General features: G+C 45.4%; 1 protein-coding gene across 2 annotated transcripts in view; it reads right to left on the bottom strand.

Annotated features, from left to right (window-relative positions):
- Positions 1 to 20,961, bottom strand: part of HNRNPH1 (heterogeneous nuclear ribonucleoprotein H1) — a 129,129-nt gene that overhangs the window by 87,860 nt on the left and 20,308 nt on the right. For both annotated transcript variants that reach the window (XM_029583596.1, XM_029583597.1), the window contains exons 4-6: positions 13,781 to 13,924; positions 11,002 to 11,140; positions 9,846 to 10,012 (exon numbers count right to left, since the gene is read on the bottom strand). In XM_029583596.1, coding sequence (XP_029439456.1) covers positions 9,846 to 10,012; positions 11,002 to 11,140; positions 13,781 to 13,924 — 450 coding nt within the window. The remainder of the gene's footprint in view (positions 1 to 9,845; positions 10,013 to 11,001; positions 11,141 to 13,780; positions 13,925 to 20,961) is intronic.

The following is a 20,961-nucleotide window of genomic DNA, read 5'->3' as shown; positions in this document are numbered from 1 at the left end:
CAGTCCATGGGAACAGTCAGGAAATTTAGGTGGTAACATTGGGTGACTACTGGAAGCACCCACTGGTCTGTGGTGACTGTGTGCCAAGCGCTGTTGAAGTGGCAGAGTCGACCTCCAACTGGTATGGATGGAAGAGGAGGTTGGCTTACACTCTCTAGGAAGGAGTCAAAACCCTGACGCTGATCCAGGCTGAGAAGCTGGCTGAGACTTGAGGCAGAGTCTGCCTGGATTGACCTTTTTACTAAGGTCTGGAAGGACGTCCCTCTAGAATCCGGAGGATAAAATTTCCTTAGCTTGTAGGTTGGCCATTTAGAGCGTTGTCTGAAAGTCTTCTTAGGCATGGAATGGAACTCGGCACAGAAGAAAGCTGGCGCAGCGTTTCATGGTGGTCCTTCAACTGCGCCACAGTCTCTCGGATCTTTTCCCCGAAAAGATCATCTCCCACACGAGGTAGGTCTGCTAACCTGTCTTAGACTGCTGGGCTTAAGTCCGAGGATTTGAGCCAGACCCATCTTCGTGCACTAATCCCCGCTGCACACACTCTAGAGGCAGTGTTGAAGATATCATAAGCAGCGTGGACCTAGTGTTTTCCAGCATCCAGACCTTTCTGAGCTAGAGTATGAAGTTGAGTCTGAAGTTGCTCTGGTAACGAATCAGAGAAGTCCTGGATCCTTTTAAAGAGGTCTCTGTTACACTGGGTCATGTATAACTGGTAAGAGGCTATGCGCGATATGAGCATAGAGCCATGGAAGACACGCCTGCCAAAAGCATCCAGGGATTTTTGTTCTTTCCCTGGAGGTATGGAGGAATGAGGTTTTGAACGCCGTGCCTTCTTCTGGGCCGACTCAACCACCACAGAATGATGATCCAACTGAGACTTCTGGAACCCAGGAGCTGACTGTACTAGACAGGTGGCATCTGTCTTGCGGTTGACAAATGGGTGTTCCCAGTTTTTCAGGAGATCAAGCAGGATTTCATGAATAGGTATGGATATGATTTCCTTAGGAGCATAAAGATATTGGAGTACTTCCAGCATCTTGTGCCTAGAATCCTCTTCTGTCTGAAGTTGGAAAGGAATGGTTTCGGACATTCCCTTGATGAAATTGATAAGAGATCTTCTGGTGGTGGTGATCATCTTTCATTTGGGGGAGAGGGCTCTGATGGTAGATCAACTGTATCTTGGGACCTATCATCGGTCCAAGGATCATAGGGCTGATCTCCAGCACCTAGTGGGTCTCCAGCAGGGAGAAAAGGGTGCCAATCCTGAAGGACCAGGACTAGGCATCGATGGTGGCACCGATGGCATTGATGGAAGAACAGAGGGGACCAGTGACATCGATGGACGAGCCGGTGGTAAAATCCCAGACGGTGGGATGGGAATCTGTGTTTCTTTATCATCCGACAATAACGGAATCTGTGTAGAAGACACTGGACCCATCGGTGCTATCAGTTCCATCGGAGGCAGGGCACCGATCCAGGCATCCAGTCTAGCCAGTAGCGGTGCGAGCGCTACGGGAATCAGATCTGTGACTGGCTCGGGGACCGGTACCGGCGTCGATGGAGGTTGGAAGCCCTGAAGTGCTTTACCGATGGTCTCTGGATCATCCGATCCAATTCCTCGCGGAAGCCAGGGGCATGGAACCCCGGCACCGGAGTAGGAGGCAGCATTGGCGTAGCCGGAGGGTCCACAGATGAAAGTGGAATACCGGATCCCATCACCACTGAAGGTGGGGGAACGCCTCGGTGACCCGGTCACAGAAGAGGATGGGGCCTTTTCTGGACGAGGCTTGTCGGTGGCTCTATCGACGTCGATGCTGAGGACTTGCCTGGATCGATGGACTGAGCCTTCCGATGCCAGTGTCGATGCCTTTCACAACGTTCTCCTCGGTCCTTTTCCTGAGGAGACAAAACAAGTATAGACACTTTTGGAATTGTCGATGCCAGTCGGGCAGCAGCGGTATCCCGTTGCTGGCGAGAGGTCGATGGCACCAGCTCGGATGACGACGAAGCTGTCGATGGAGTCGGGGTTTTTAACTGAAAGAGAAAGTCCATTTTCTCTAATCGAGCTTTACGGCCCTTCAGTGTCATTTGGGCACATTTGGTGCAAGTTAGGTCATCGTGGTCGGACCCCAAGCGGGTCAGTGATGGACATTGTCAGAGTACAATCAGGGCACTGACGAAAACCCGACGCCATGGCTCCGACAAAAAATTTAACTGCGGTGTGGTCGATGGCCAGTAGGTCCCGAAGGGATAACTCGACGGGAATCTACCGCAACAAGGGTAAACGCTTACCTTTCGACCGCGGAGTATAGATATTGATAGGGGGACCCCTATGGGGTATAAGTTTTTGAAAAATTTTGAAAGACGTTCCGTGAGGAAAATTCCTGTCAGGAATCTCAGAAAGCTCCTTAACCCGCGTGGCTACTGCTGCACGGAAAAGCGAAGACTGAAGGGGGACCCCTGCTGGATGCAGGGTCACTGCATTGCTGGGCATGCCCTGTAGGTGCATTAGTCAAAGTTCTAGAAAATTTGACTAATGTGTTCTGTGATAGGGCTCCATCCTGATGATGTCACCCATATGTGAGGACTACCATCCTGCTTGTCCTGTGAGAATATCCCAAACACTAAATTCTGCACTGGCTACCAGGAGTCTTTCATTCCAAATTCAAAATGCTGGCCAGAATAAAGCATTTCACAAAACTGAGCCTTCTGATTTGTCAGACAGAATGTCTCATTATATCCCAACAAGAAATTTAAGATCCTCTCAGGAAATTCTTCATAAATTAACTGCACCTAGAGACTGCACCTAGAGCAAATGGGTTATGCCTCCCTGCCAGTCAACAAGGAGCTTCAAGTGTTCTGTGACATCACTCAGAACACAACCTTGTCAGCACAGCTTTGTGAAAGTTTATCAACTGAACACAATTCAAACCAGTAGCGACTTCTAGAAATATGCACTACTTCAAGGCCTTAGAGTTTTCCAAACTGTGGGCCAGGATCCTAAATGGGATCACAAGTACCTTAAATGGCAGCACTCTTCAGGCACAAGCAGCATTAGCAGTGGAAGTGAGAATAGAACTTGTGAGCCAGCATGTGCTCATAGGCATTGCAGTGATTGCCCTTGCAGGAGTTTCTGTGCTAACAGGAAGCTCTGCACAAGGAGGGATCAGGGCTTCTGCAGTACCCATGAGCTTGTGCTAGCCTAAGGTCCCCACGTTGACTTTCATTAATAATGCTATTGCTCATTGGAGGGGAGAGCTGTCAGTGGATGTTGCCACTACTTTCTTCTCACCCACCTCTGAACATACCCAAAAGAAAAAAAAGTTGCTCCTGGAGGAAGAGGTGAGAAGATCTGTTGGGTGTTAAAAGAAGGGCTTGAGGTGAAAGAGGATGAACTGGGGGAATGGGAAAAGGGCTAGAGTATGGGCTGGGAGAGGAGTGGAGGTTAAGAGAGTAGGCCTACTGAAGATAGTGGAGGATGAGAGGAGCTCAACTGACGTGCAGGGAAAGGTGAGAAGTGATTGTTTGGGAAGCTCTGCATGATCCTATTCCTTTATATTTAATTAGAAAACAAGCTTGTAATTTCTATAGTTGTACCCAAGATACCTTCATCCTGGGTTAGAGGAGGTCCAGGCTGTTCTGAAGACCACTGTCCTGAAATTCCTGGCCTGGACATCCAAGCTGTAATGCTTAGCAAAGGAATGCAAGGACAACCAAGCTTGTTTAATAATTGTGCTATTCTGTGATACATAATAGTTTAATTTGAAAAAAACCAGACATGTTTTGTCCGATCATTCATGTTTTCTCAAAATGCTACACATCTTACAAGTTCTGCAGGGGTATTTAAACTTATGTTCACAAATGTATCAGGAACAGGGAGGAGAAAGATCAGTATTTGGAAAATAGGAAGAAAGGGAGATAAAGAGAATGGTTCTGGGATCTTGGGTGGAAGGAAGATCCAGAGAGGAGAAGGAAGTGTCCCTACCTCTTTTCCTTTCCACACCATTTTCTCTCACCCCCATTCACCCATCCCTAACTCCTCACACATAACCTACATCTCCATTACATCCCCCATCTAGCAGCCCCTCTTTCACATATCCTGTCACATAAGGCCTCAACACCATCCCTACCCATTCAGGGTTAACCCAGTGTCCACTCAGAGGGTTCTGTAAAGTACTGCCCAGGCTCACCTGTACTTGAGTCTATACTGGCAACCGCCCACCCGCAAACCTTGTGCCTCTAGGCAAGTACTTTGCCCATAAGCTATACCCCCTGCTGGTTTTCTAGGGACATTGGAACCCCATAAAACCCAAGGGTCATGCAGTTCCAAGAAATACACTTACAGAAATCCTGGGAACATTAATATGTCCAGGACAGAGCTAACTATTGAGCTTATTATCAAAAAGTGGGAACAGTAAACAAAGATTAATTTATAACTAGCAACAGGTAAAATAAAGATTAAACAATAAAAGCTAAAAATGTCACTACTCAGTGCTTGGAGAGCTTCAGGAAATATGCAGTGTAGAGTTGGAGCAGGGCAGAGACTAGAGAATTCTAGCACCTTCAAGGTGCTCTGACAGGCTCATCAGGTAAAAAGTTTTAACTTTAGCTCCCTGGCAAATTTTTTTTCTCTTGTAATCTGCCTAGGATCATGGGAATTTTGGCTGTCCGCGGGTGGATGTCACGTCTTCACACCAGGCTTCGAATACTCTCCAGATCCATATGTACGACAGGGATGTGGAGAACTTGTGCGCTCTGAGCAGGGTGTCAATCACGGCCATTGAGTAACCGCACTTTTTCAGGCTAGTCCTTTCAAGGGCCATACCGTAAGAGAGAATCGAGACGAATCTTCGTGGAAGATCGGGCCCTGCTGGAGAAGGTCCCTGTGTGGAGGTAGGCAAAGAGGGTTCCCCACAAGTAGTCTTCGCATGTCTGCGTACCATGGTAGTCTTGGCCAGTCCAGGGCGACTAGTAGAACTAGCCCCTTGTGATGCTTTATCTTGCGGATGACCCTGCCTAGTAGTGGCCAGGGTGGGAAGGCGTACAGGAGATCTTCCTCTGGCCAGTTCTGGACAAGTGTCGATTCCCTGGGATTGTGGTTCTCATCTGCAGCTGAAAAACCTGAGAACCTGGGCATTGAGACAGGGTTGCCAGTAGATCCATGACTAGGAGACCCCAGCGATTTACTATCAGTTGGAAGGCCATGTTAGACAGCATCCATTCCCCCGAGTCTAGGCTCTCACTGCTGAGGTAGTTTGCTGAGCCGTTGTCTTTTCCCGCGATGTGGGAGGCAGAGATCCCTTGCAGGTCTAACTTCAGTTAGTCAGCCAGAGTGACTTACTGCTCTCTTGATTAACAAATGTTGGTACCTATTCAAACCAAATCACACTACCTCAACACCTTTCCAAGGTGAGTAACTGAACTGAACTTTTCAACCTTTTTACTTCGGTATGCACTGCTCCTAGCTTATTTCTAGCTTCTGGTTACTTTGGGGGGGGGGGGTTTGTGGGTTTTTTAAATACAAAACAGTTTTGCTTACTAGCTGCCTTACAGACTTTTAAAAATAAACACTACCTACTGCTTACTAGCTGCCTTATTGACTATTTAAAATACAAACAGTCTAACTTGTTATTCACTGCCTTACTGACTATTAAAAGCACAAACACACTAAATAATATTCCCAAGTAGTTAACTTTGCCCCAATACTTTTAAAAAAGACAGTGTCCCAAGCAAAAACTTACTGATTCCTTTCAGCCACCAGCTGGGACCAGTCTGGGACTATGAAGTGTGAAGTGGACTCTATTTCTTTTAGTCAGACACACTCAGGTCTATCCTGTAAAGTGCGTCCACGGTTTCCCCGTCCCTAACCAGCTCTCTACTCACTTTCCGGCCGCATTAGCCCTTCCTGCGATCCCGAATCCCCTTTAACCTACTCCTACCGCGTCCTAAATTCCCCGGGCAACCCCTTCCGCACACGGCATGTATATTGCATGCAAACGAGCGAATTAGCTATTCCCTAGCATCCCGTAACCCGCACCCCGACTATCGCTAGTTTTCCCTGCCGTTTTGTCGCGCGTTTAACCTGCAAACTTACCGCCTACCCTGACCCCTGTGGTAGAGGCAGGGGTAAGGGTAGGTGGCAAGCTTTCCCCCAGCCCCCGCTCACCTGCCCCGGCCGCGATCATGGGTGCCGGTCTCTGTGGCAGCCCCAGTCCTCTCCCCTCCTCCCGAAGCGAAAAAAAAAAAAAAAAGCGAAAAAAACGTTGCAGCCCCCCTCCGGACATCGGAGGGGGGCTGCAACGTTTTTTCGCCTTTTTTTGGCTTCGGGAGGAGGGGAGAGGACTGGGCTGCCACGGAGACCGCTTTCCCCCGTGCAAGTAAGTTGCTTCGCCGCTTCAGTTCTTCCCTCCTCCCGGAGCTGCTTTTTCAGCCTTGCTCCGGGAGGAGGGGAGAATAGACACTAGCGGCGAAGCGAAAAAAAACCAAAAGCAATTTTGTTTTTTTTTTCCCAAAAGCGACAGTTTTGGGTTTTTTCCAAAAGCGACTTACTTTTGGGATCTGACAGATCCCAAAAGTAAGTCGCTTTTGGACGCCTGCACAACTTACTTTTTTGCAGCCATCAGCAGGAACACGATCGTAGCTCCTCCCGACGAAGATGGCCGCCTGCACGGGGGAAGCGTGCAATTGGCCGCTGAAGACGTGACGTCACGACGTTTGGCGTCACGGATGTGACGCCACGTCTTGAGCGGCCAATTGCACGCTTTCCCCCGTGCAGGCAGCCATCTTCGTCGGGAGGAGCTACGGGAGCCACGATCGCCATGTGTTCCTGCTGATGGCTGCAAAAAAAAGTAAGTTGTGCAGGCGTCCAAAAGCGACTTACTTTTGGAAAAAACCCAAAATTGTCGCTTTTGGGAAAAAAAAACAAAATTGCTTTTGGTTTTTTTTTGCTTCGCCGCCGTCAGTGTCTCCCCTCCTCCCGGAGCAAGGCTGCTTTTCACGCCCTGCTCCGGGAGGAGGGGAGACACTGACAGCGGCGAAGCAAAAAAAAAAAGAAGCGAAAAAACCAAAAGCAAGAAGTAAGTCGCTTCGCCGCTTCCCTCCTCCCGGAGCAAGGCTGCTTTTCGCGCCCTGCTTCGGGAGGAGGGACAGGCAGTCCCGACTTCCTGGTATCTGTCATTTCAAATGACATTTGAAATGACAGATACCAGCGTGGCGTGAAGCCTTAGGCCCACGCACCCAGGATACTGTATAGGCGCTCTATCCAGTAAAATGGGTTGCGCGGGCCTAAGGCTTCACGGACGCGGTTTATATTTAAATAAAATTAGTGTTCAGGATCGAGCGGTAGGTGAGCTGCACTATGCGTGCGGCAACCGCGGGTGCCGCAGGCACTAACGCAGCTCTTCCTACCGCTCGGTACTGGATAGACCTGACTGTTACTCTGAAAAGTCTTGCATGTTTTACACAGATACAGCACATACAGAGTTAAGCTGCCAAAGCAGAAAAGGAAAACAATGTGAGCTCTCCCTAGTGGATGCAATTTAGTGTACTGACCCCAGATTTTTAAATTACAGATGTCATGTGTGCAAGAAAGTCAGGCTTGAATTTTTGCTTGGGAATGTATGTAAACTGTGTATGTGGCGTGTACTTGTAAAAAGACAAACCCCTTTCCATAGGGAGTGGGCACTTTTAATGACTGGGAAGAGAAGGAAAGTGTGGTGGAAATGTTCTTATAAGAGAAAACGTTTTGCCTTCTTCTGGAAAGACACCTGAAAGTGAAAATCCAGTACATCTAGTAGTACTAATACTATCACCAGCACTCCCACACCCAAGCTAAAGAGATTTTTGTCTCATGGGGAAACCACAGGCAGCATCAAGCAAGAGGCTGAGGCTGGAAAAAGACATGCTGCCTGCTGCCACTATCAGCTATATTCCTGAGATTGGTGAGAAGGCAGAGTCTGTGGAGGGTGGTAGTGGCACTGGCACAGAAGGGCAAGGGCAGAACTAGGAGTAGAGCAGGCAAAAGCCAGTACAGGGCTTCTCCCTGTTTATGTTGAAGATTTAAGAAACTAGTTCATAGATATCAGGCCAGGGCTTCTCTGACTCTGAAAAGAAACTAGAAGATGGTGTTGGGGTGGGGGAGAGAGAATCAGTCCTATAAGAAATCTGAGGAACGGGGACATTTCAGCATGCAGGGTGCATTCTAAGTGCATCCGTAGAGGAAAAGTACTGAGGTATCTTATAAACAGTGGCATGCTGTATCACGTGAAAAGAACACCCGTTAGCATGTTCTTCAGGATAGGCAACAGTATTAGCTTGCAGACGCTAACTGCCAATCAAAGTAGTAGTAGGAAGCCATTTCCTAAGCTGACCCTGCACCTTGCTGTGGTAGTCTGCCACTGTTACTGCCCAGTCTACTCCTGGCAATCTCATGATGCCTTGGAGAACTCCTTCCACTGCTTATGCTGCTCTTAGTGCCTTGGGCTGTTTATGCCACTTTGCTGTTTGCCATATCCTGCACTATATGCCCTGCAGTTTATGATGCGCTTTTGACCCTCTATCAATGCCTTGGGAGTTTTTTCTGCCACTTTTTGTAGTTTGTTCCCTGTGTCATGATGCTTTCAGTTGTTTATGCCACACTTGGTGTTGCTTTGTTCCTTTCAGTGCATTAGGGTCTTCATGGCACCGTTTGTGCCTTTTACTCACCTTTTGGAACCTTGAAGTATTTTTGCCATATTTGCTGGGGGATGAGGGACCTGGACCACCAGATGTCTACCCCATGGACCTCTGGACCAAGCTATCAGAAGGGTCACTAAGCCCTTGCTCGTCTGCCTCAAACCGGGGGAGGGGGGGATGACACCATCAGGACCTCATAACCCCCCTGGGAGGATGCAGAAATGGTCTTTTAATCTTTTTTTTCTCTCTCTAGATTACAAGTTTTACATCATCTACCATCTGCTGGAGACAGAAATAGAGGGACTGCAGGTGGCACACTGGGTTATATACAGTGTCAGTGAAACCACTCTTACCTGCTGGCAGGGAGGCAAAATCCAGGAGTCTGGACTGATCTGGGTATGTACAGGGAACTTTGGCCACTTTTGGTGCCATCTTTACATTCTTGGAGGGTTCTTCCCACAAGTTTCATTAGAATTAGTTAGAAAATCCCAATTTTGGAGCCCATTGCGTCCCCCTCAATTTACTTTAATGTGAGACAAATGAAAAATTGTTTTTAATAAATTTTAGAGGCATACAAAATAAATGAAAGAAGCTTTTCTGCATACAACCCTTTTAAATATGCCAGTGTTGGAGGGAGAGGCATTCTTTCAAAGAGTAGATGGCAAATCCAGTTTAAAAAAACCAAGATAATAAAAGCAGATAACTGGAAGAATCAGAAGTCACAAAATGAGCCTTTCCTTACATAAGACCAAAAAAAAAAAACAACTCACTACAAAATAAATTTGGTAATAAGCAGATGACCCATAAAATAAAGCCCACAAAATAATTTATTTCAGAGTTGGGAAATCCCCATATTTGCTTCAATAGTATTTGACAAATGGAAGGAGAAAGGCTGAACGTGAGAGGAAAACAAGGTGCTGAGCCTGCAGATATCCTATCTGAAAGACAATGCATGGCACCTCCTTAATACAAAGCTTAAGTTACTCAGAATGGTCAGATTGGAGTAAACATACTACCTACCAAAACCTATGACAACAGATTTGCCATTAAGTTGTATTTCTTGAAACCAGAGAAATAAAAACCTTAATTCACTTGTTTAGAAATTGTATCTAGAAATATGGTATTTAACACATGGAATTAAATCTTCTAAGCACCTTAATATATTTACATACCTCCACCATAACTTCTTCTCATTCTGTCAAAGCCTCTACCCATGTTATAGCCTCTTCCAACCCCTGGCCTATCATAAGGCCCTGGCCGCTGCATGGCCATGAGTTTCCGAGGAGGATCATAGTGCGTGCGCACTTCTGCTCTACTACTCTTGAATATTTCGATGTACCTAGAATATTGTTCAGGGGAAACAATTTAATCCAATATCCAGAAGTGATCAAAACATGTTAAATATTTAGTTTATGCATAGAAGTTTACATAGGTCTAGATTTAGCCATAAAAAAATTCAAAACAGATTTCTTCAAGTTTACAAAAGCAGTATGGAGAGTAACAATTCTTTAAAGTTATTTTATTACTTCAAATTAGTGTTTGCAGAGAAGTCAAAGCATATATGGATTTTCCCATCGCTCCTTTCATACTATGCAGTATCCCAGCCTTAAGGGCGGGGGAGCAAACTCTCCAGCTCTTCAATAGATGCACAAACTGGTCAACAGTCAGGAAAATTGGGAGGGACCTGAGTCCACTCAACTTGTAGCACGCCAGCACTGTAATTCGTGCTGAGGTGGCAGCTTTTGTAAAGTAATAGGCACATGGGTTAAAAGTCAGTCTCCACCGAGATTTCAGCCCACGTAAAAAGCCATTTTCAGTTTTGCACATGTGCTACCATAGCTTTAACAGCTCAGAAAATGCAGCATAGGCAAGTGCAAGTTTCAAAAGAAAATTAGTCACAAGTGAAATGAAAGGAAAACCTTTTGTGACAATTTCTTGAAAGCGATGCCTGTTTTTGCACTGCAGTTCTTAAAGCAAATGTGTCACATTTTCAATTCATTAAACAATTTTAGAAATGATCACATTTTCTTATGGCAATGTGAGAAGTGTTTAAAGATAGTCGTGTACAAGAAAAGTTTGAAATTAAATGTATCAAGTGATTTTATGTACAACTACACCATTACAAATGATATTGTATATGTGTAACTTGATGTGAACATGAATGTATGTGTTGGCTCAAAAATTAATACTATTCAAGGTGATCAATTACTATGATAGCCTTACTAAAACAGAGAATAAAATGTGAACAAAAACATCAGCATAGTGTAACAAGACTTTAGTTGTATACCATAAGAAAAGCGATTTTACCAACCAACCATCCATCCCCACCTGTGCCCTATTCTTTCCTTGTGTTTCTTTAGAGCCTTTTCAGCTATTTCCTGTGAAGCAAACTGCACGAAGGCCTCCCCCGTACTCCTCCCCTGGAAGTCCACCGGCAATGTTATCCCATTTGGCACGATTTCCAACCCTTCAACCCAAGGACAAATAACCCCAGTAGGGGGCAATATTAACATCACAAGCCCAGTCATTAGTTCTCTCTTATTGCTTTAACATACACCATATATTTACATTTCCTACTGAACGTCAGGTTTGCACAAAATTACAAGTTTCATAACATATCAATTTGCAGATAGTTCAACACACCCTATCTAAAAAAAACACACTGAAATAAATTACAACACTTAAATTGACAAGTTACCACAGAGTGCTAAAAATACATAATTTTAGTACATGAAATCTTATTTAACTCGAGGGAAAAACAGTTCAATGCAGAATTGTAAATTTTGTTACAGATGTTTCTACAATAAAACAAGTAACATTATCCATGGTACAATAGTCTGAACAATTTGATTAATTAGTAAGCATTAAGTAAACTTAACTTGCAGTACTTTGGAATGAGCTAAATCATTGTATATATTACAGATGCAGAAATTCAAAAATTAAACTGTACAATTTTTGGCTCACAGACGAAAGTTATGAAAAGAGAATATGGTGGCATGTTTTAGCCAGTAAGGTAAGAATGTTTGAGCATGCTTTTGAGTCCGAGCTCAAATAACTAACTGGAAACAAGAATACATTCTTGCTGCTCTCAGTTACTCCCAGCCTGTAATCAATAAGCCTACCTATATATTTCACTGCATACACAATTCCCAAGAATTAAAATAAAACTAGACTTGCTGCTCTATAGACACTGACTCAATCAAATCCTTAACACAACTTTTCTAACTATTCTATAGAGCAGTGCCCTGCATACTTCGGCTGGGATAACCAGAACCATGATCATAATTGCAATTTGTGAGCAGGGAAAGAAATTTTATTTTAGTTAGCAGCAATTTCTGCTTCTTTTGGGTTCCAAACTCAACTGGAAAAAGCCTCTTAGCATGGCTCTGTGCCATAAGCCTTCATATGCAATTATCTAGAGTTCTGGTCATTTTAATTTTTCTCCTTCACTATTTATCCCCAGTAATCGCAACTATACTTAATCAGGGATCACAATTCCCTCCAGATCAAGGCATATGTGCATCCCAAGTATGGTCAGAGTTGCCAGTGTGCAGTGGTTGGGATGCCATCTATCTAGAGGCTAACACTGCCTTTCCAGACCTTAGCTAGAAGCAGAACTGAAAACCCCAGTCCTTTGCATGGCAGCATGCAGCACTGCAACTGAGCCACCAGGCTAGCGCTTGGTAACAGCTTAAACAATGAGACAACCAAATGGGTGGACATGCAAGTGAGATGCAGAAAGATGTAGGAGATATGCATTTCACAGCATTTCATGTTTTTGCCACTGAATCTTGGTGAAAGTGTTTCAAGCATAAAGCAAGCAATTCAAGTTAGTGCACCTAAATGGCAAATATTTTAAAGTGGCTGCAGAATATATGAAGAGAGAAAACTAGATTACTCTTAGTACTTAAAGTTACATTTGGTTGGGTTAGGCCACTTAGAAAGCAATCAGGTATATTGGAAACCACCACCAGTTCTATCATTGCATCCCACAGAACAGCCCTAACTGAGAAAGGCAGGCCTGGTTAAAGGCAATGTATCACATCAATCTTGATGTCATCTTTTCTCCAACATTTTAGACTGCCACGCCATAAACCACATGCTTTCTGGTAACTCAAGGCAAGCAACACAAATTGTCGTGTTCATGGCTTGTCACTTGTATTTTCTACCCCGGTCTTTGTGCAGCACTACTTCTGTAGCACTTTCAAAGCCTGAGGAGTAAAAGGCCCAGTAAACACTCAAAAGCACAGAATACTGATGCTATTTAGGGCATTTGCCTTACTTGATCAAAAATTCATCAAAATGTGCTCCTGTGAGGGATAATTGTGAGCATGAACTGTTTCTATCACTAATTTTTTTTCTGCAACCCTAGATTTAGTGAATACCAGATAACATGAATTTAAAAAAAATAATCTTATGAAAGAATAGGCTACAATTAGAACAAACATGTCATTTCCATGCTCACTTCAGACAGAACCTACAATAAAATTAGAGTGTTCAGATGACAATTTGTTTTGTCAACTCCAAGGGAGCCAATGAAGCTTACTTTGAAACAAAGAAACTGACATTTTTTACTCTTATAACAACTTTACAGAGAGCCAAAGACATGTGTACAGTTTTTTGATCAGATTAATATGTCTAAGCCTTACGTCTCCTAACACACTAACATGCAACAAAATTATATACTAATGTGTAAATTCAATGTACAACTTTTCCAATACAAGATATGCACTTTTATTTATTTGTATGAATGCTAAACATATCAAGTAAAATACTGCATATTTCAACAATGTTTAGAGCCATAAAAATGTCAAATCAAATCTAATAATTAAGTACAGATTTCTCCCATTCTTTGCAAGTGGGAAAGGGGGAAACAAGAATGTTCAGGTCTAAGCTGCAAAACTTCAGTCCCTCAAAACCAAAACAGCTCAACCCACTGGGCTAAAAATGGGGGAAAACTGAGGAACCCAGTTCTCAATAACTATTTCTAATGTATTAGCAAAAAGTAAGTCAAACTGTTGCAAGTTGATTACTGAGCAGCAGACAGCTGCAGGAATTTGTTGCTCATGTTCTGTAACCAGTGATCAACAATTTGACTTCCACATACCTGAGAAAAACTGTACAATTTCTTCCTTGCTACAGCCAAAGGGAAGTCCTCTTAGACGAACAAAGCCATCATTAGCAGTATCAGGGCTGTTTGGACCCGTGTGTTTCAGAACCCAATCCATTTCAACGCTGTTAGACTTGAACACTGTAAGAGGCGTTTACAATTAATCCACCCTTTGAATACCACTTTTTTGGGTAAAACAGAAAAGGGAGGGAAGGAGGAAATGGGAATTTAATTTAGATAATGCTCTTTGGTTTGCTGAACATTGTGCACAGAGCTCATTAATATATCATGTATATTTTTTACATGCTGAGACATTAAACATTTAATATACAGGCTTCTGAGTAAAAATGTACCTTTTACAAACTCAGGCTCTTCCGTACAGTGCATTCATTTTTAAACATGCTTTTAGGTATATTGACCATCTTGACGGATTGGCTATTCCAAAGTGGGGAGACCTATGACATGTTACTGGAACTTGTTGCAAGAAAACTTTTTCTGGACCAACTTAATGCATTTCTTGACTAGCTTTTAGACATTAAGATTCCCTGCTCCAAGTCAAGACAGAATGAGCAGGCCAGAGGCAAACAGAAAAAACAAACAGAAAAACAAAAAAAACCACAACTGTCTGGCCGTGTCACTGAATACATTAAAATAATGATGCAAACAGGGAAAGGAAAGACTTAGTGTGATAAGGTAACAGATGAAAGGAGAAAAGGGAGTTTGGATTGTTCCTTAGGAGCTGCAGTAGCCCAGGCATGAAGATATCAGTTCTTGTCCAGAACATAGAGGGTGTGGTAAGGGGCAGCTAAGTATTGTACCTTCTGGCCATGTCCTGCTAGAATTGCCTCGGGCCCCACTAGGGTCAGCCAAACCCCTAAGACACAGTCCTAGTCTGGAACTAAATGGGTTACTTACCTGATAATTTCATTTTCCTTAGTGTAGACAGATGGACTCAGGACCAATGATTATATGCTCCCCTGCTAGCAGATGGAGACAGAGTCAAGTTTCAAAGCTAATGTCAACTTAGATATACCCCTGCAGTGACCTCAGCCCTTCAGTATTCTTTTCAAAGGCCATCGTAGACATATTGAAAAAGTTGATTAAAATTTGATTATAACTTGATTAAAGATGGATAACCGTAACTGTACTCAACCAAATATAAGCACTGAATCGAAGCAAGATTATAGAAGCCTTGATCTAGGGATAAGGTGACAGTTTACTTGTAACCTCTTGGAATCAAGATTCACCTCATTGGCAATTCCTTGGCACCGTTCTTGGGCAGCCGTGGGCTGGATGCTGAGTCCATCTGTCTACATTAAGGAAAACGAAATTATCAGGTAAGTAATTTTTCCATTTCCTAATGTGTAGCCAATAGGATGTAAAAAAGCTACTCCAGAACGAGGTGGAAGGCTGCCTGTGGTCTGGTTAGCACTGCCCTCGCAAAGGCTGCATCCTCTCAGGCCCAAACGTCCAGGTGATAGAACCTGGAGAAGGTGTGCAAGGAAGACCATGTCACCGCTCGGCAGATGTCAACAGGAGACAGTAGCTTAGCTTCCGCCCAAGATATTGTCTGGGCCCTAGTGGAATGAGCTTTAACCTGAAAGGGAGCTTCCCTGCCTCTACATAAAGCTCCCGTAACCACCTCCTTGATCCAGCGAGCTATATCTCGTGAAGCTGGATAACCTTGTCTCCTTCCACCGTGAAGAACAAACAAGCGGTCTGTCTCGCGCACCAGTTCTGAGAGTTCCAGATATCGCACTAAAACCCTACTGACGTTTAAATGGCGGAGGCGGAAGTCTTCCATGTCCTTGTGTCTACTTAGGGACAGAAAGGAAATGGACGAATCAAGTGAAACTCTGAAACTACCTTGAGTAAGAAGGCACAGTGCAAAGCTGTAATGCTCCTGGAGTCATCTGGAGGAATGGTTCCTGACATGACAATTGCTGCAGTTCAGATATGCAACAAGCCAAGCATATAACCACCAAGAACACAGTCTTCAGCGTTAACAGGCGCAGGGATAGACTGCGCAGTGGCCAAAAGGAAGGCCCTGCTAAAAAGTCCAATACTAGAATACGATACCACAGGGGAACCAGCCATACTAAGGGTAGTCAGAGGTGTTTAACTCCGTTTAGGAAACAGGCCAAGTCCGGATGCGTCGACAGGCAGGTTCTGTTCACCTCTGAAACAGGAGAGTGCCGCTACCTGGACCTTCAAGGAGTTAAGGGACAACCCTTTATTCAGGCCATCCTGTAAAAATTCCAGAACCAAAGGGATTTTGGCCATCAGAGGAGCAACCCTACATTCCTCACACCAGGCCTCAAATATTTTCCAGATATGTACATTATCTAAGGACATCGATAACTTCCACATGCGGAGCAAGGTGGAAATTACTGCCACCAAATATGCACACTTCATCAAGCGAGCCCTCTCAAGTGCCAGACCGTAAGACAAAACAGAGTTGGGTCCTCATGTTGGAGCAGGTCCCTGTGAGGAGGAAGGCATGGGGGGGTATCCACGAGAAGCCTCCGCATGTCTGCACCACACAGGCATCTGGGCCAATCTGAAGCCACTACAAGGACTAGTCCCCTGTGGTACTTGATCTTATGAATGACCTTGCCCAGCAGGGACCATGGAGGGAAGGTGTACAATAAGTCCTCCTTTGGCCAGGCCTGAACAAGGGTGTCGATCACCAGGATCGCTGATCTCTTCTGCATCTGAAGAATTGGGAGACCTTCGCATTGTGAGTTGTGACCAGCAGGCCAATGGATTGGAGGCCTCAGCTATCTACCAGCAGCTGAAAGGCTCTGGCCGACATCCATTTTCCTGGATCCAGACTCTCTCTGCTTAGAAAGTCTGCTCTAACGTCTTTACCTGCAATGTGGGGCCAAGATCTGTAGATGTGTTTCTGCTCATTCCATAAGGAGATCTATCTCCAGGCACACTTGACAGCTCTTGGTTCCTCCCTGGTGGTTGATGTAGGCTACTGTTAGACATCACACAGACCGCCTGACCCTGAAGCCTGCGGCTGAACTGTAGACACTAATTTGACTGCCTAGGATCCAGGCGGCTTCTGTTCCAGTGCACCTCTTCCTTGGTCCAACATCTCTGGGTCACAAGTTCCTGACAGTGAGCTCCCCACCTCTGGAGGCTCACGTTCGTCGTGAAATAGCCAGCCCAGTGGGGACAGGCTTATTTGAGCTTCCTGCAGCCACCACTGAAGCAGAGAGCATACTTCCATTGGTAGATGCAGGAGAATTTAATAGTCCTGGGACAGTGTGTTCCAACGTGTTAGAATGGACACATAAGCCCTTGCCCACAGTACTACCTCCAGGGTTGATATCATCAGACAGAGGACCTGAAGATAGCTCCACACCCTGGGGCATATCATGATCATCAACCAGCACATTTGGCACATCATCTTATAGAAACATAGAAATGACGGCAGAAGACCACCAAATGGCCCATCCAGTCTGCCCAGCAAGCTTCCCTCATTTCTTCTCCCATACTTATCTGTTTCTCTTAGCTCTTGGTTCTAATTCCCTTCCACCCCCGCCATTAATGTAGAGAGCGGTGGAGGAGCTGCATCCAAGTGAAATATCTAGCTTGATTAGTTAGAGGTAGTAGGAGTAGTAACCGCCGCAATAAGCAAGCTACACCCATGCTTATTTGTTTTTACCCAGATTATGTTATACAGCCCTTATTGGTTGTTTATCTTCTCCCCTGCCGTTGAAGCAGAGAGCTATGCTGGATATGCATCGAAAGTGAAGTATCAGGCACATTTGGTTTGGGGTAGTAACCGCCGTGACAAGCCAGCTACTCCCCGCTTTGTGAGTGTGAATCCTTTTTTCTTCTCCCCTGCCGTTGAAGTTATGCTGGATATGCGTGAAGTATCAGTTTTTCTTTTCCCCTGCCGTTTAAGCAGAGAGCTCTGCTGGATGTGTGAAGTAACAGTTTTTCTTTTCCCCTGCTGTTGAAGCAGAGAACTATGCTGGATATGCATTGAAAGTGAAGTATAAGAATGGAGTGATCAAGCTAGTTGAAAGGCATCAGGAATAGAGGAAGGTGGAGGTAGTAATTTGGATATTTGGTTTGGGGTAGTAACCGCCGTAACAAGCCAGCTACTCCCGTCTTTGTGAGTGCAAATCCTTTTTTCCACATTTCCTCTTGCTGTTGAATCTTAGAGTGATGTTGGAGTCACAGTAACCATGTGTATGTTTATTGACTAAGGGTATTGTCTCCAGGCAGTAGCCATCATTCTGGCGAGTCACCCACTCTTCATTGGCGGCCTCTTGACTTTATGGATCCACAGTGTTTATCCCACGCCCCTTTGAAGTCCTTCACAGTTCTGGTCTTCACCACTTCCTACGGAAGGGCATTCCAGGCATCCACCACCCTCTCCGTGAAGAAATACTTCCTGACATTGGTTCTGAATCTTCCTCCCTGGAGCTTCAAATCGTGACCCCTGGTTCTGCTGATTTTTTTCTTATGGTAAAGGTTTGTCGTTGCCTTTGGATCATTAAAACCTTTCAAGTATCTGAAAGTCTGTATCATATCACCTCTGCTCCTCCTTTCCTCCAGGGTGTACATATTTAGATTCTTCAATCTCTCCCTCGTACGTCATGCGATCAAGATCCTCCACCTTCCTGGTCGCCCTTCTCTGTACCGCTTCCATCTTGTCTTTGTCTTTTTGTAGATACGGTCTCCAGAACTGAACACAGTACTCCAGGTGAGGCCTCACCAAGGACCTGTACAAGGGAATAATCACTTCCCTTTTCTTACTCGATATTCCTCTCTCTATGCAGCCCAGCATTCTTCTGGCTTTTGCTATCGCCTTGTCGCATTGTTTCGCAGACTTCATATCATTAGACACTATCACCCCAAGGTCCCTCTCCTGCTCCGTGCACGTCAGCCTTTCCCCCCCCCATCGAATACAGTTCATTCGGATTTCCGCTCCCCATATGCATGACTTTGCACTTCTTGGCATTGAATCTCAGCTGCCATATCTTCGACCACTCTTCCAGTTTCCTTAGATCCCGTCTCATTCTCTCCACTCCTTCCGGCGTGTCCACTCTGTTGCAGATCTTAGTGTCATCCGCAAAAAGACAAACCTTACCTTCTATCCCGTCCGCAATGTCGCTCACAAAGATATTGAACAGGACCGGTCCCAACACCGATCCTTGCGGTACACCACTTAAAACCGCTCTCTCTTCAGAGAAGGTTCCGTTTACCATCACACATTGTCTTCTGACCGTCAACCAATTTGCAATCCAGGTCACCACCTTGTCACTCACTCCCAAGCTTCTCGTTTTATTCACCAGTCTCCTGTGCGGAACCGTATCAAAAGCTTTGCTGAAATCCAAGTATATGACATCGAGCGCTCTTCCTTGGTTACCCAGTCAAAAAAGTCAATCAGATTTGTCTGACAGGATCTTCCCCTGGTGAATCCATGTTGCCTCTGGTCCATCAATTCTCCGGACTGTAGATAGTTCACTATTCTCTCTTTCAGCAGAGACTCCATTACTTTTCCCACCACCGAAGTGAGGCTAACCGGCCTGTAGTTGCCAGCCTCCTCCCTGTTCCCACTCTTGTGAAGCGGGACCACCACCGCTCTTCTCCAGTCTCTCGGCACCACTCCCGTTTCTAGGGATCTATTGAACAGGTCACACAGCGGACCCGCCAGAACATCTCTGAGCTCCCTCAATATCCTTGGATGAATCCCATCAGGCCCCATGGCTTTGTCCACTTTCAGGTTCTTTAGCTCTTCCCACACATCTTACTTATTCTTGAGGATGGAAGGAAGACCTTGTCCTGTTTGGTGTCGAACCGGACTCCCAGATTCTGTAAGGACTAGGAGGGCTTGAGACTGCTCTTGTCCATGTTCACTACCCCATCAAGCTCCTGAAGCAGGGACATCACCCTGTTGGTCACCTGGATGCTTTCTTCTAATGACTTCGCCCAGATCAACCAGTCGTCCAAATATGGGTGCACCAGGATTCCTTCTTTCCTCAGTGCAGCCGCCATGACCACCATAATTTGGGAAAATGTTCTGGGGGCAGTGGCCAGGTCAAAGGGCTGTGCCCAGAACTGATAATGGCAGCCTAGAATCGCAAAGCATAGGAAACGCTGGTGATCTTGTTGGATTGGAATGTAAAGGTAGACCTTCGAGAGGTCCAGAGAGGTTAAGAACTGCCCTGGTTGTACAGCCATTATGATGGAATGTAGCGTTTCCATGCGGAAATGAATTACTCATAGATGATGGTTGATGCTCTTGAGGTCCAGGATGTGGCGAAAGGAACCTTCCTTCTTGGGTACAATAAAATTAATGGAATAGCGTCCTGTATTTTCCTGGGGCACAGGTACTGGAATTATAGCCCTCAAATTGAAGGGCCTTGTCAAGGTAGACTCCACTGCCAGCTTCTTGTGCTGGGAGTGGCAAGGAGACATCATGAATATGGCCCAAGGGATGCTGCAAAACTCCAGCGCATATCCTTCTTGGACAATATCCAGTACCCATTTATCAGACGTGATCTCGACCCACCGCTGGTAGAAAAGGGATAGTGACCCCCTATCTCCTCTTCCTGTGGATGGGTTGGCAAAACTTCATTGGGAAGTTCGGACCGAACCTGAACCAGCCTCTCTTTTTGGTTGTAGACTCCAAAAGGACAGACCTTCCCAAGGACCAAGATGTCCGAAATGACGACAAGTTCCTGTAGGGCTGAAAGCATTGGGAGCCCCTGGCCCAAACCCTCATAGGCGAGAGGCGCTGCGACACGACCTCCTTATCTTCTGATAGCCGATGCACTGGAGATTCACCCCACTAACTGGCCAGCTTTTCCAATTCCCTACCGAATAGGAGGTATCTCTTAAAGGGCATCTTTGCAAAGTTTGTCTTAGAGGTCGCGTCTGCTGACCAATTCCGTAGCCATAGATGTCTTCTGGCCATCACCAGCAGCCACTCCTTTGGTAGAGGTACTGACTAGGTCAGAACCCGCATCCGCTAAAAAGGCAGTGGCGGGTTCCATAGCCTGTTTGGAAGGCACTCCAGAGTTATCTGCCTCTCTCGAGAAGCAGGCACAAGTGAGCCACCATGGCACAAAAGGAAACAATGTATAGTGTCAAAGCTTGTTTAAGGATGGACTCCAAACGCCTATCATGCGCATCCTTTAAGGCCACGCCTC

The sequence above is a fragment of the Rhinatrema bivittatum genome, chromosome 18, assembly GCF_901001135.1.
Source record: "Rhinatrema bivittatum chromosome 18, aRhiBiv1.1, whole genome shotgun sequence".
Classification (NCBI taxonomy): Eukaryota; Metazoa; Chordata; class Amphibia; order Gymnophiona; family Rhinatrematidae; genus Rhinatrema; species Rhinatrema bivittatum.
Note: the sequence above shows the minus strand (reverse complement) of the source record. Positions and strands in the feature narration are given on the sequence as shown.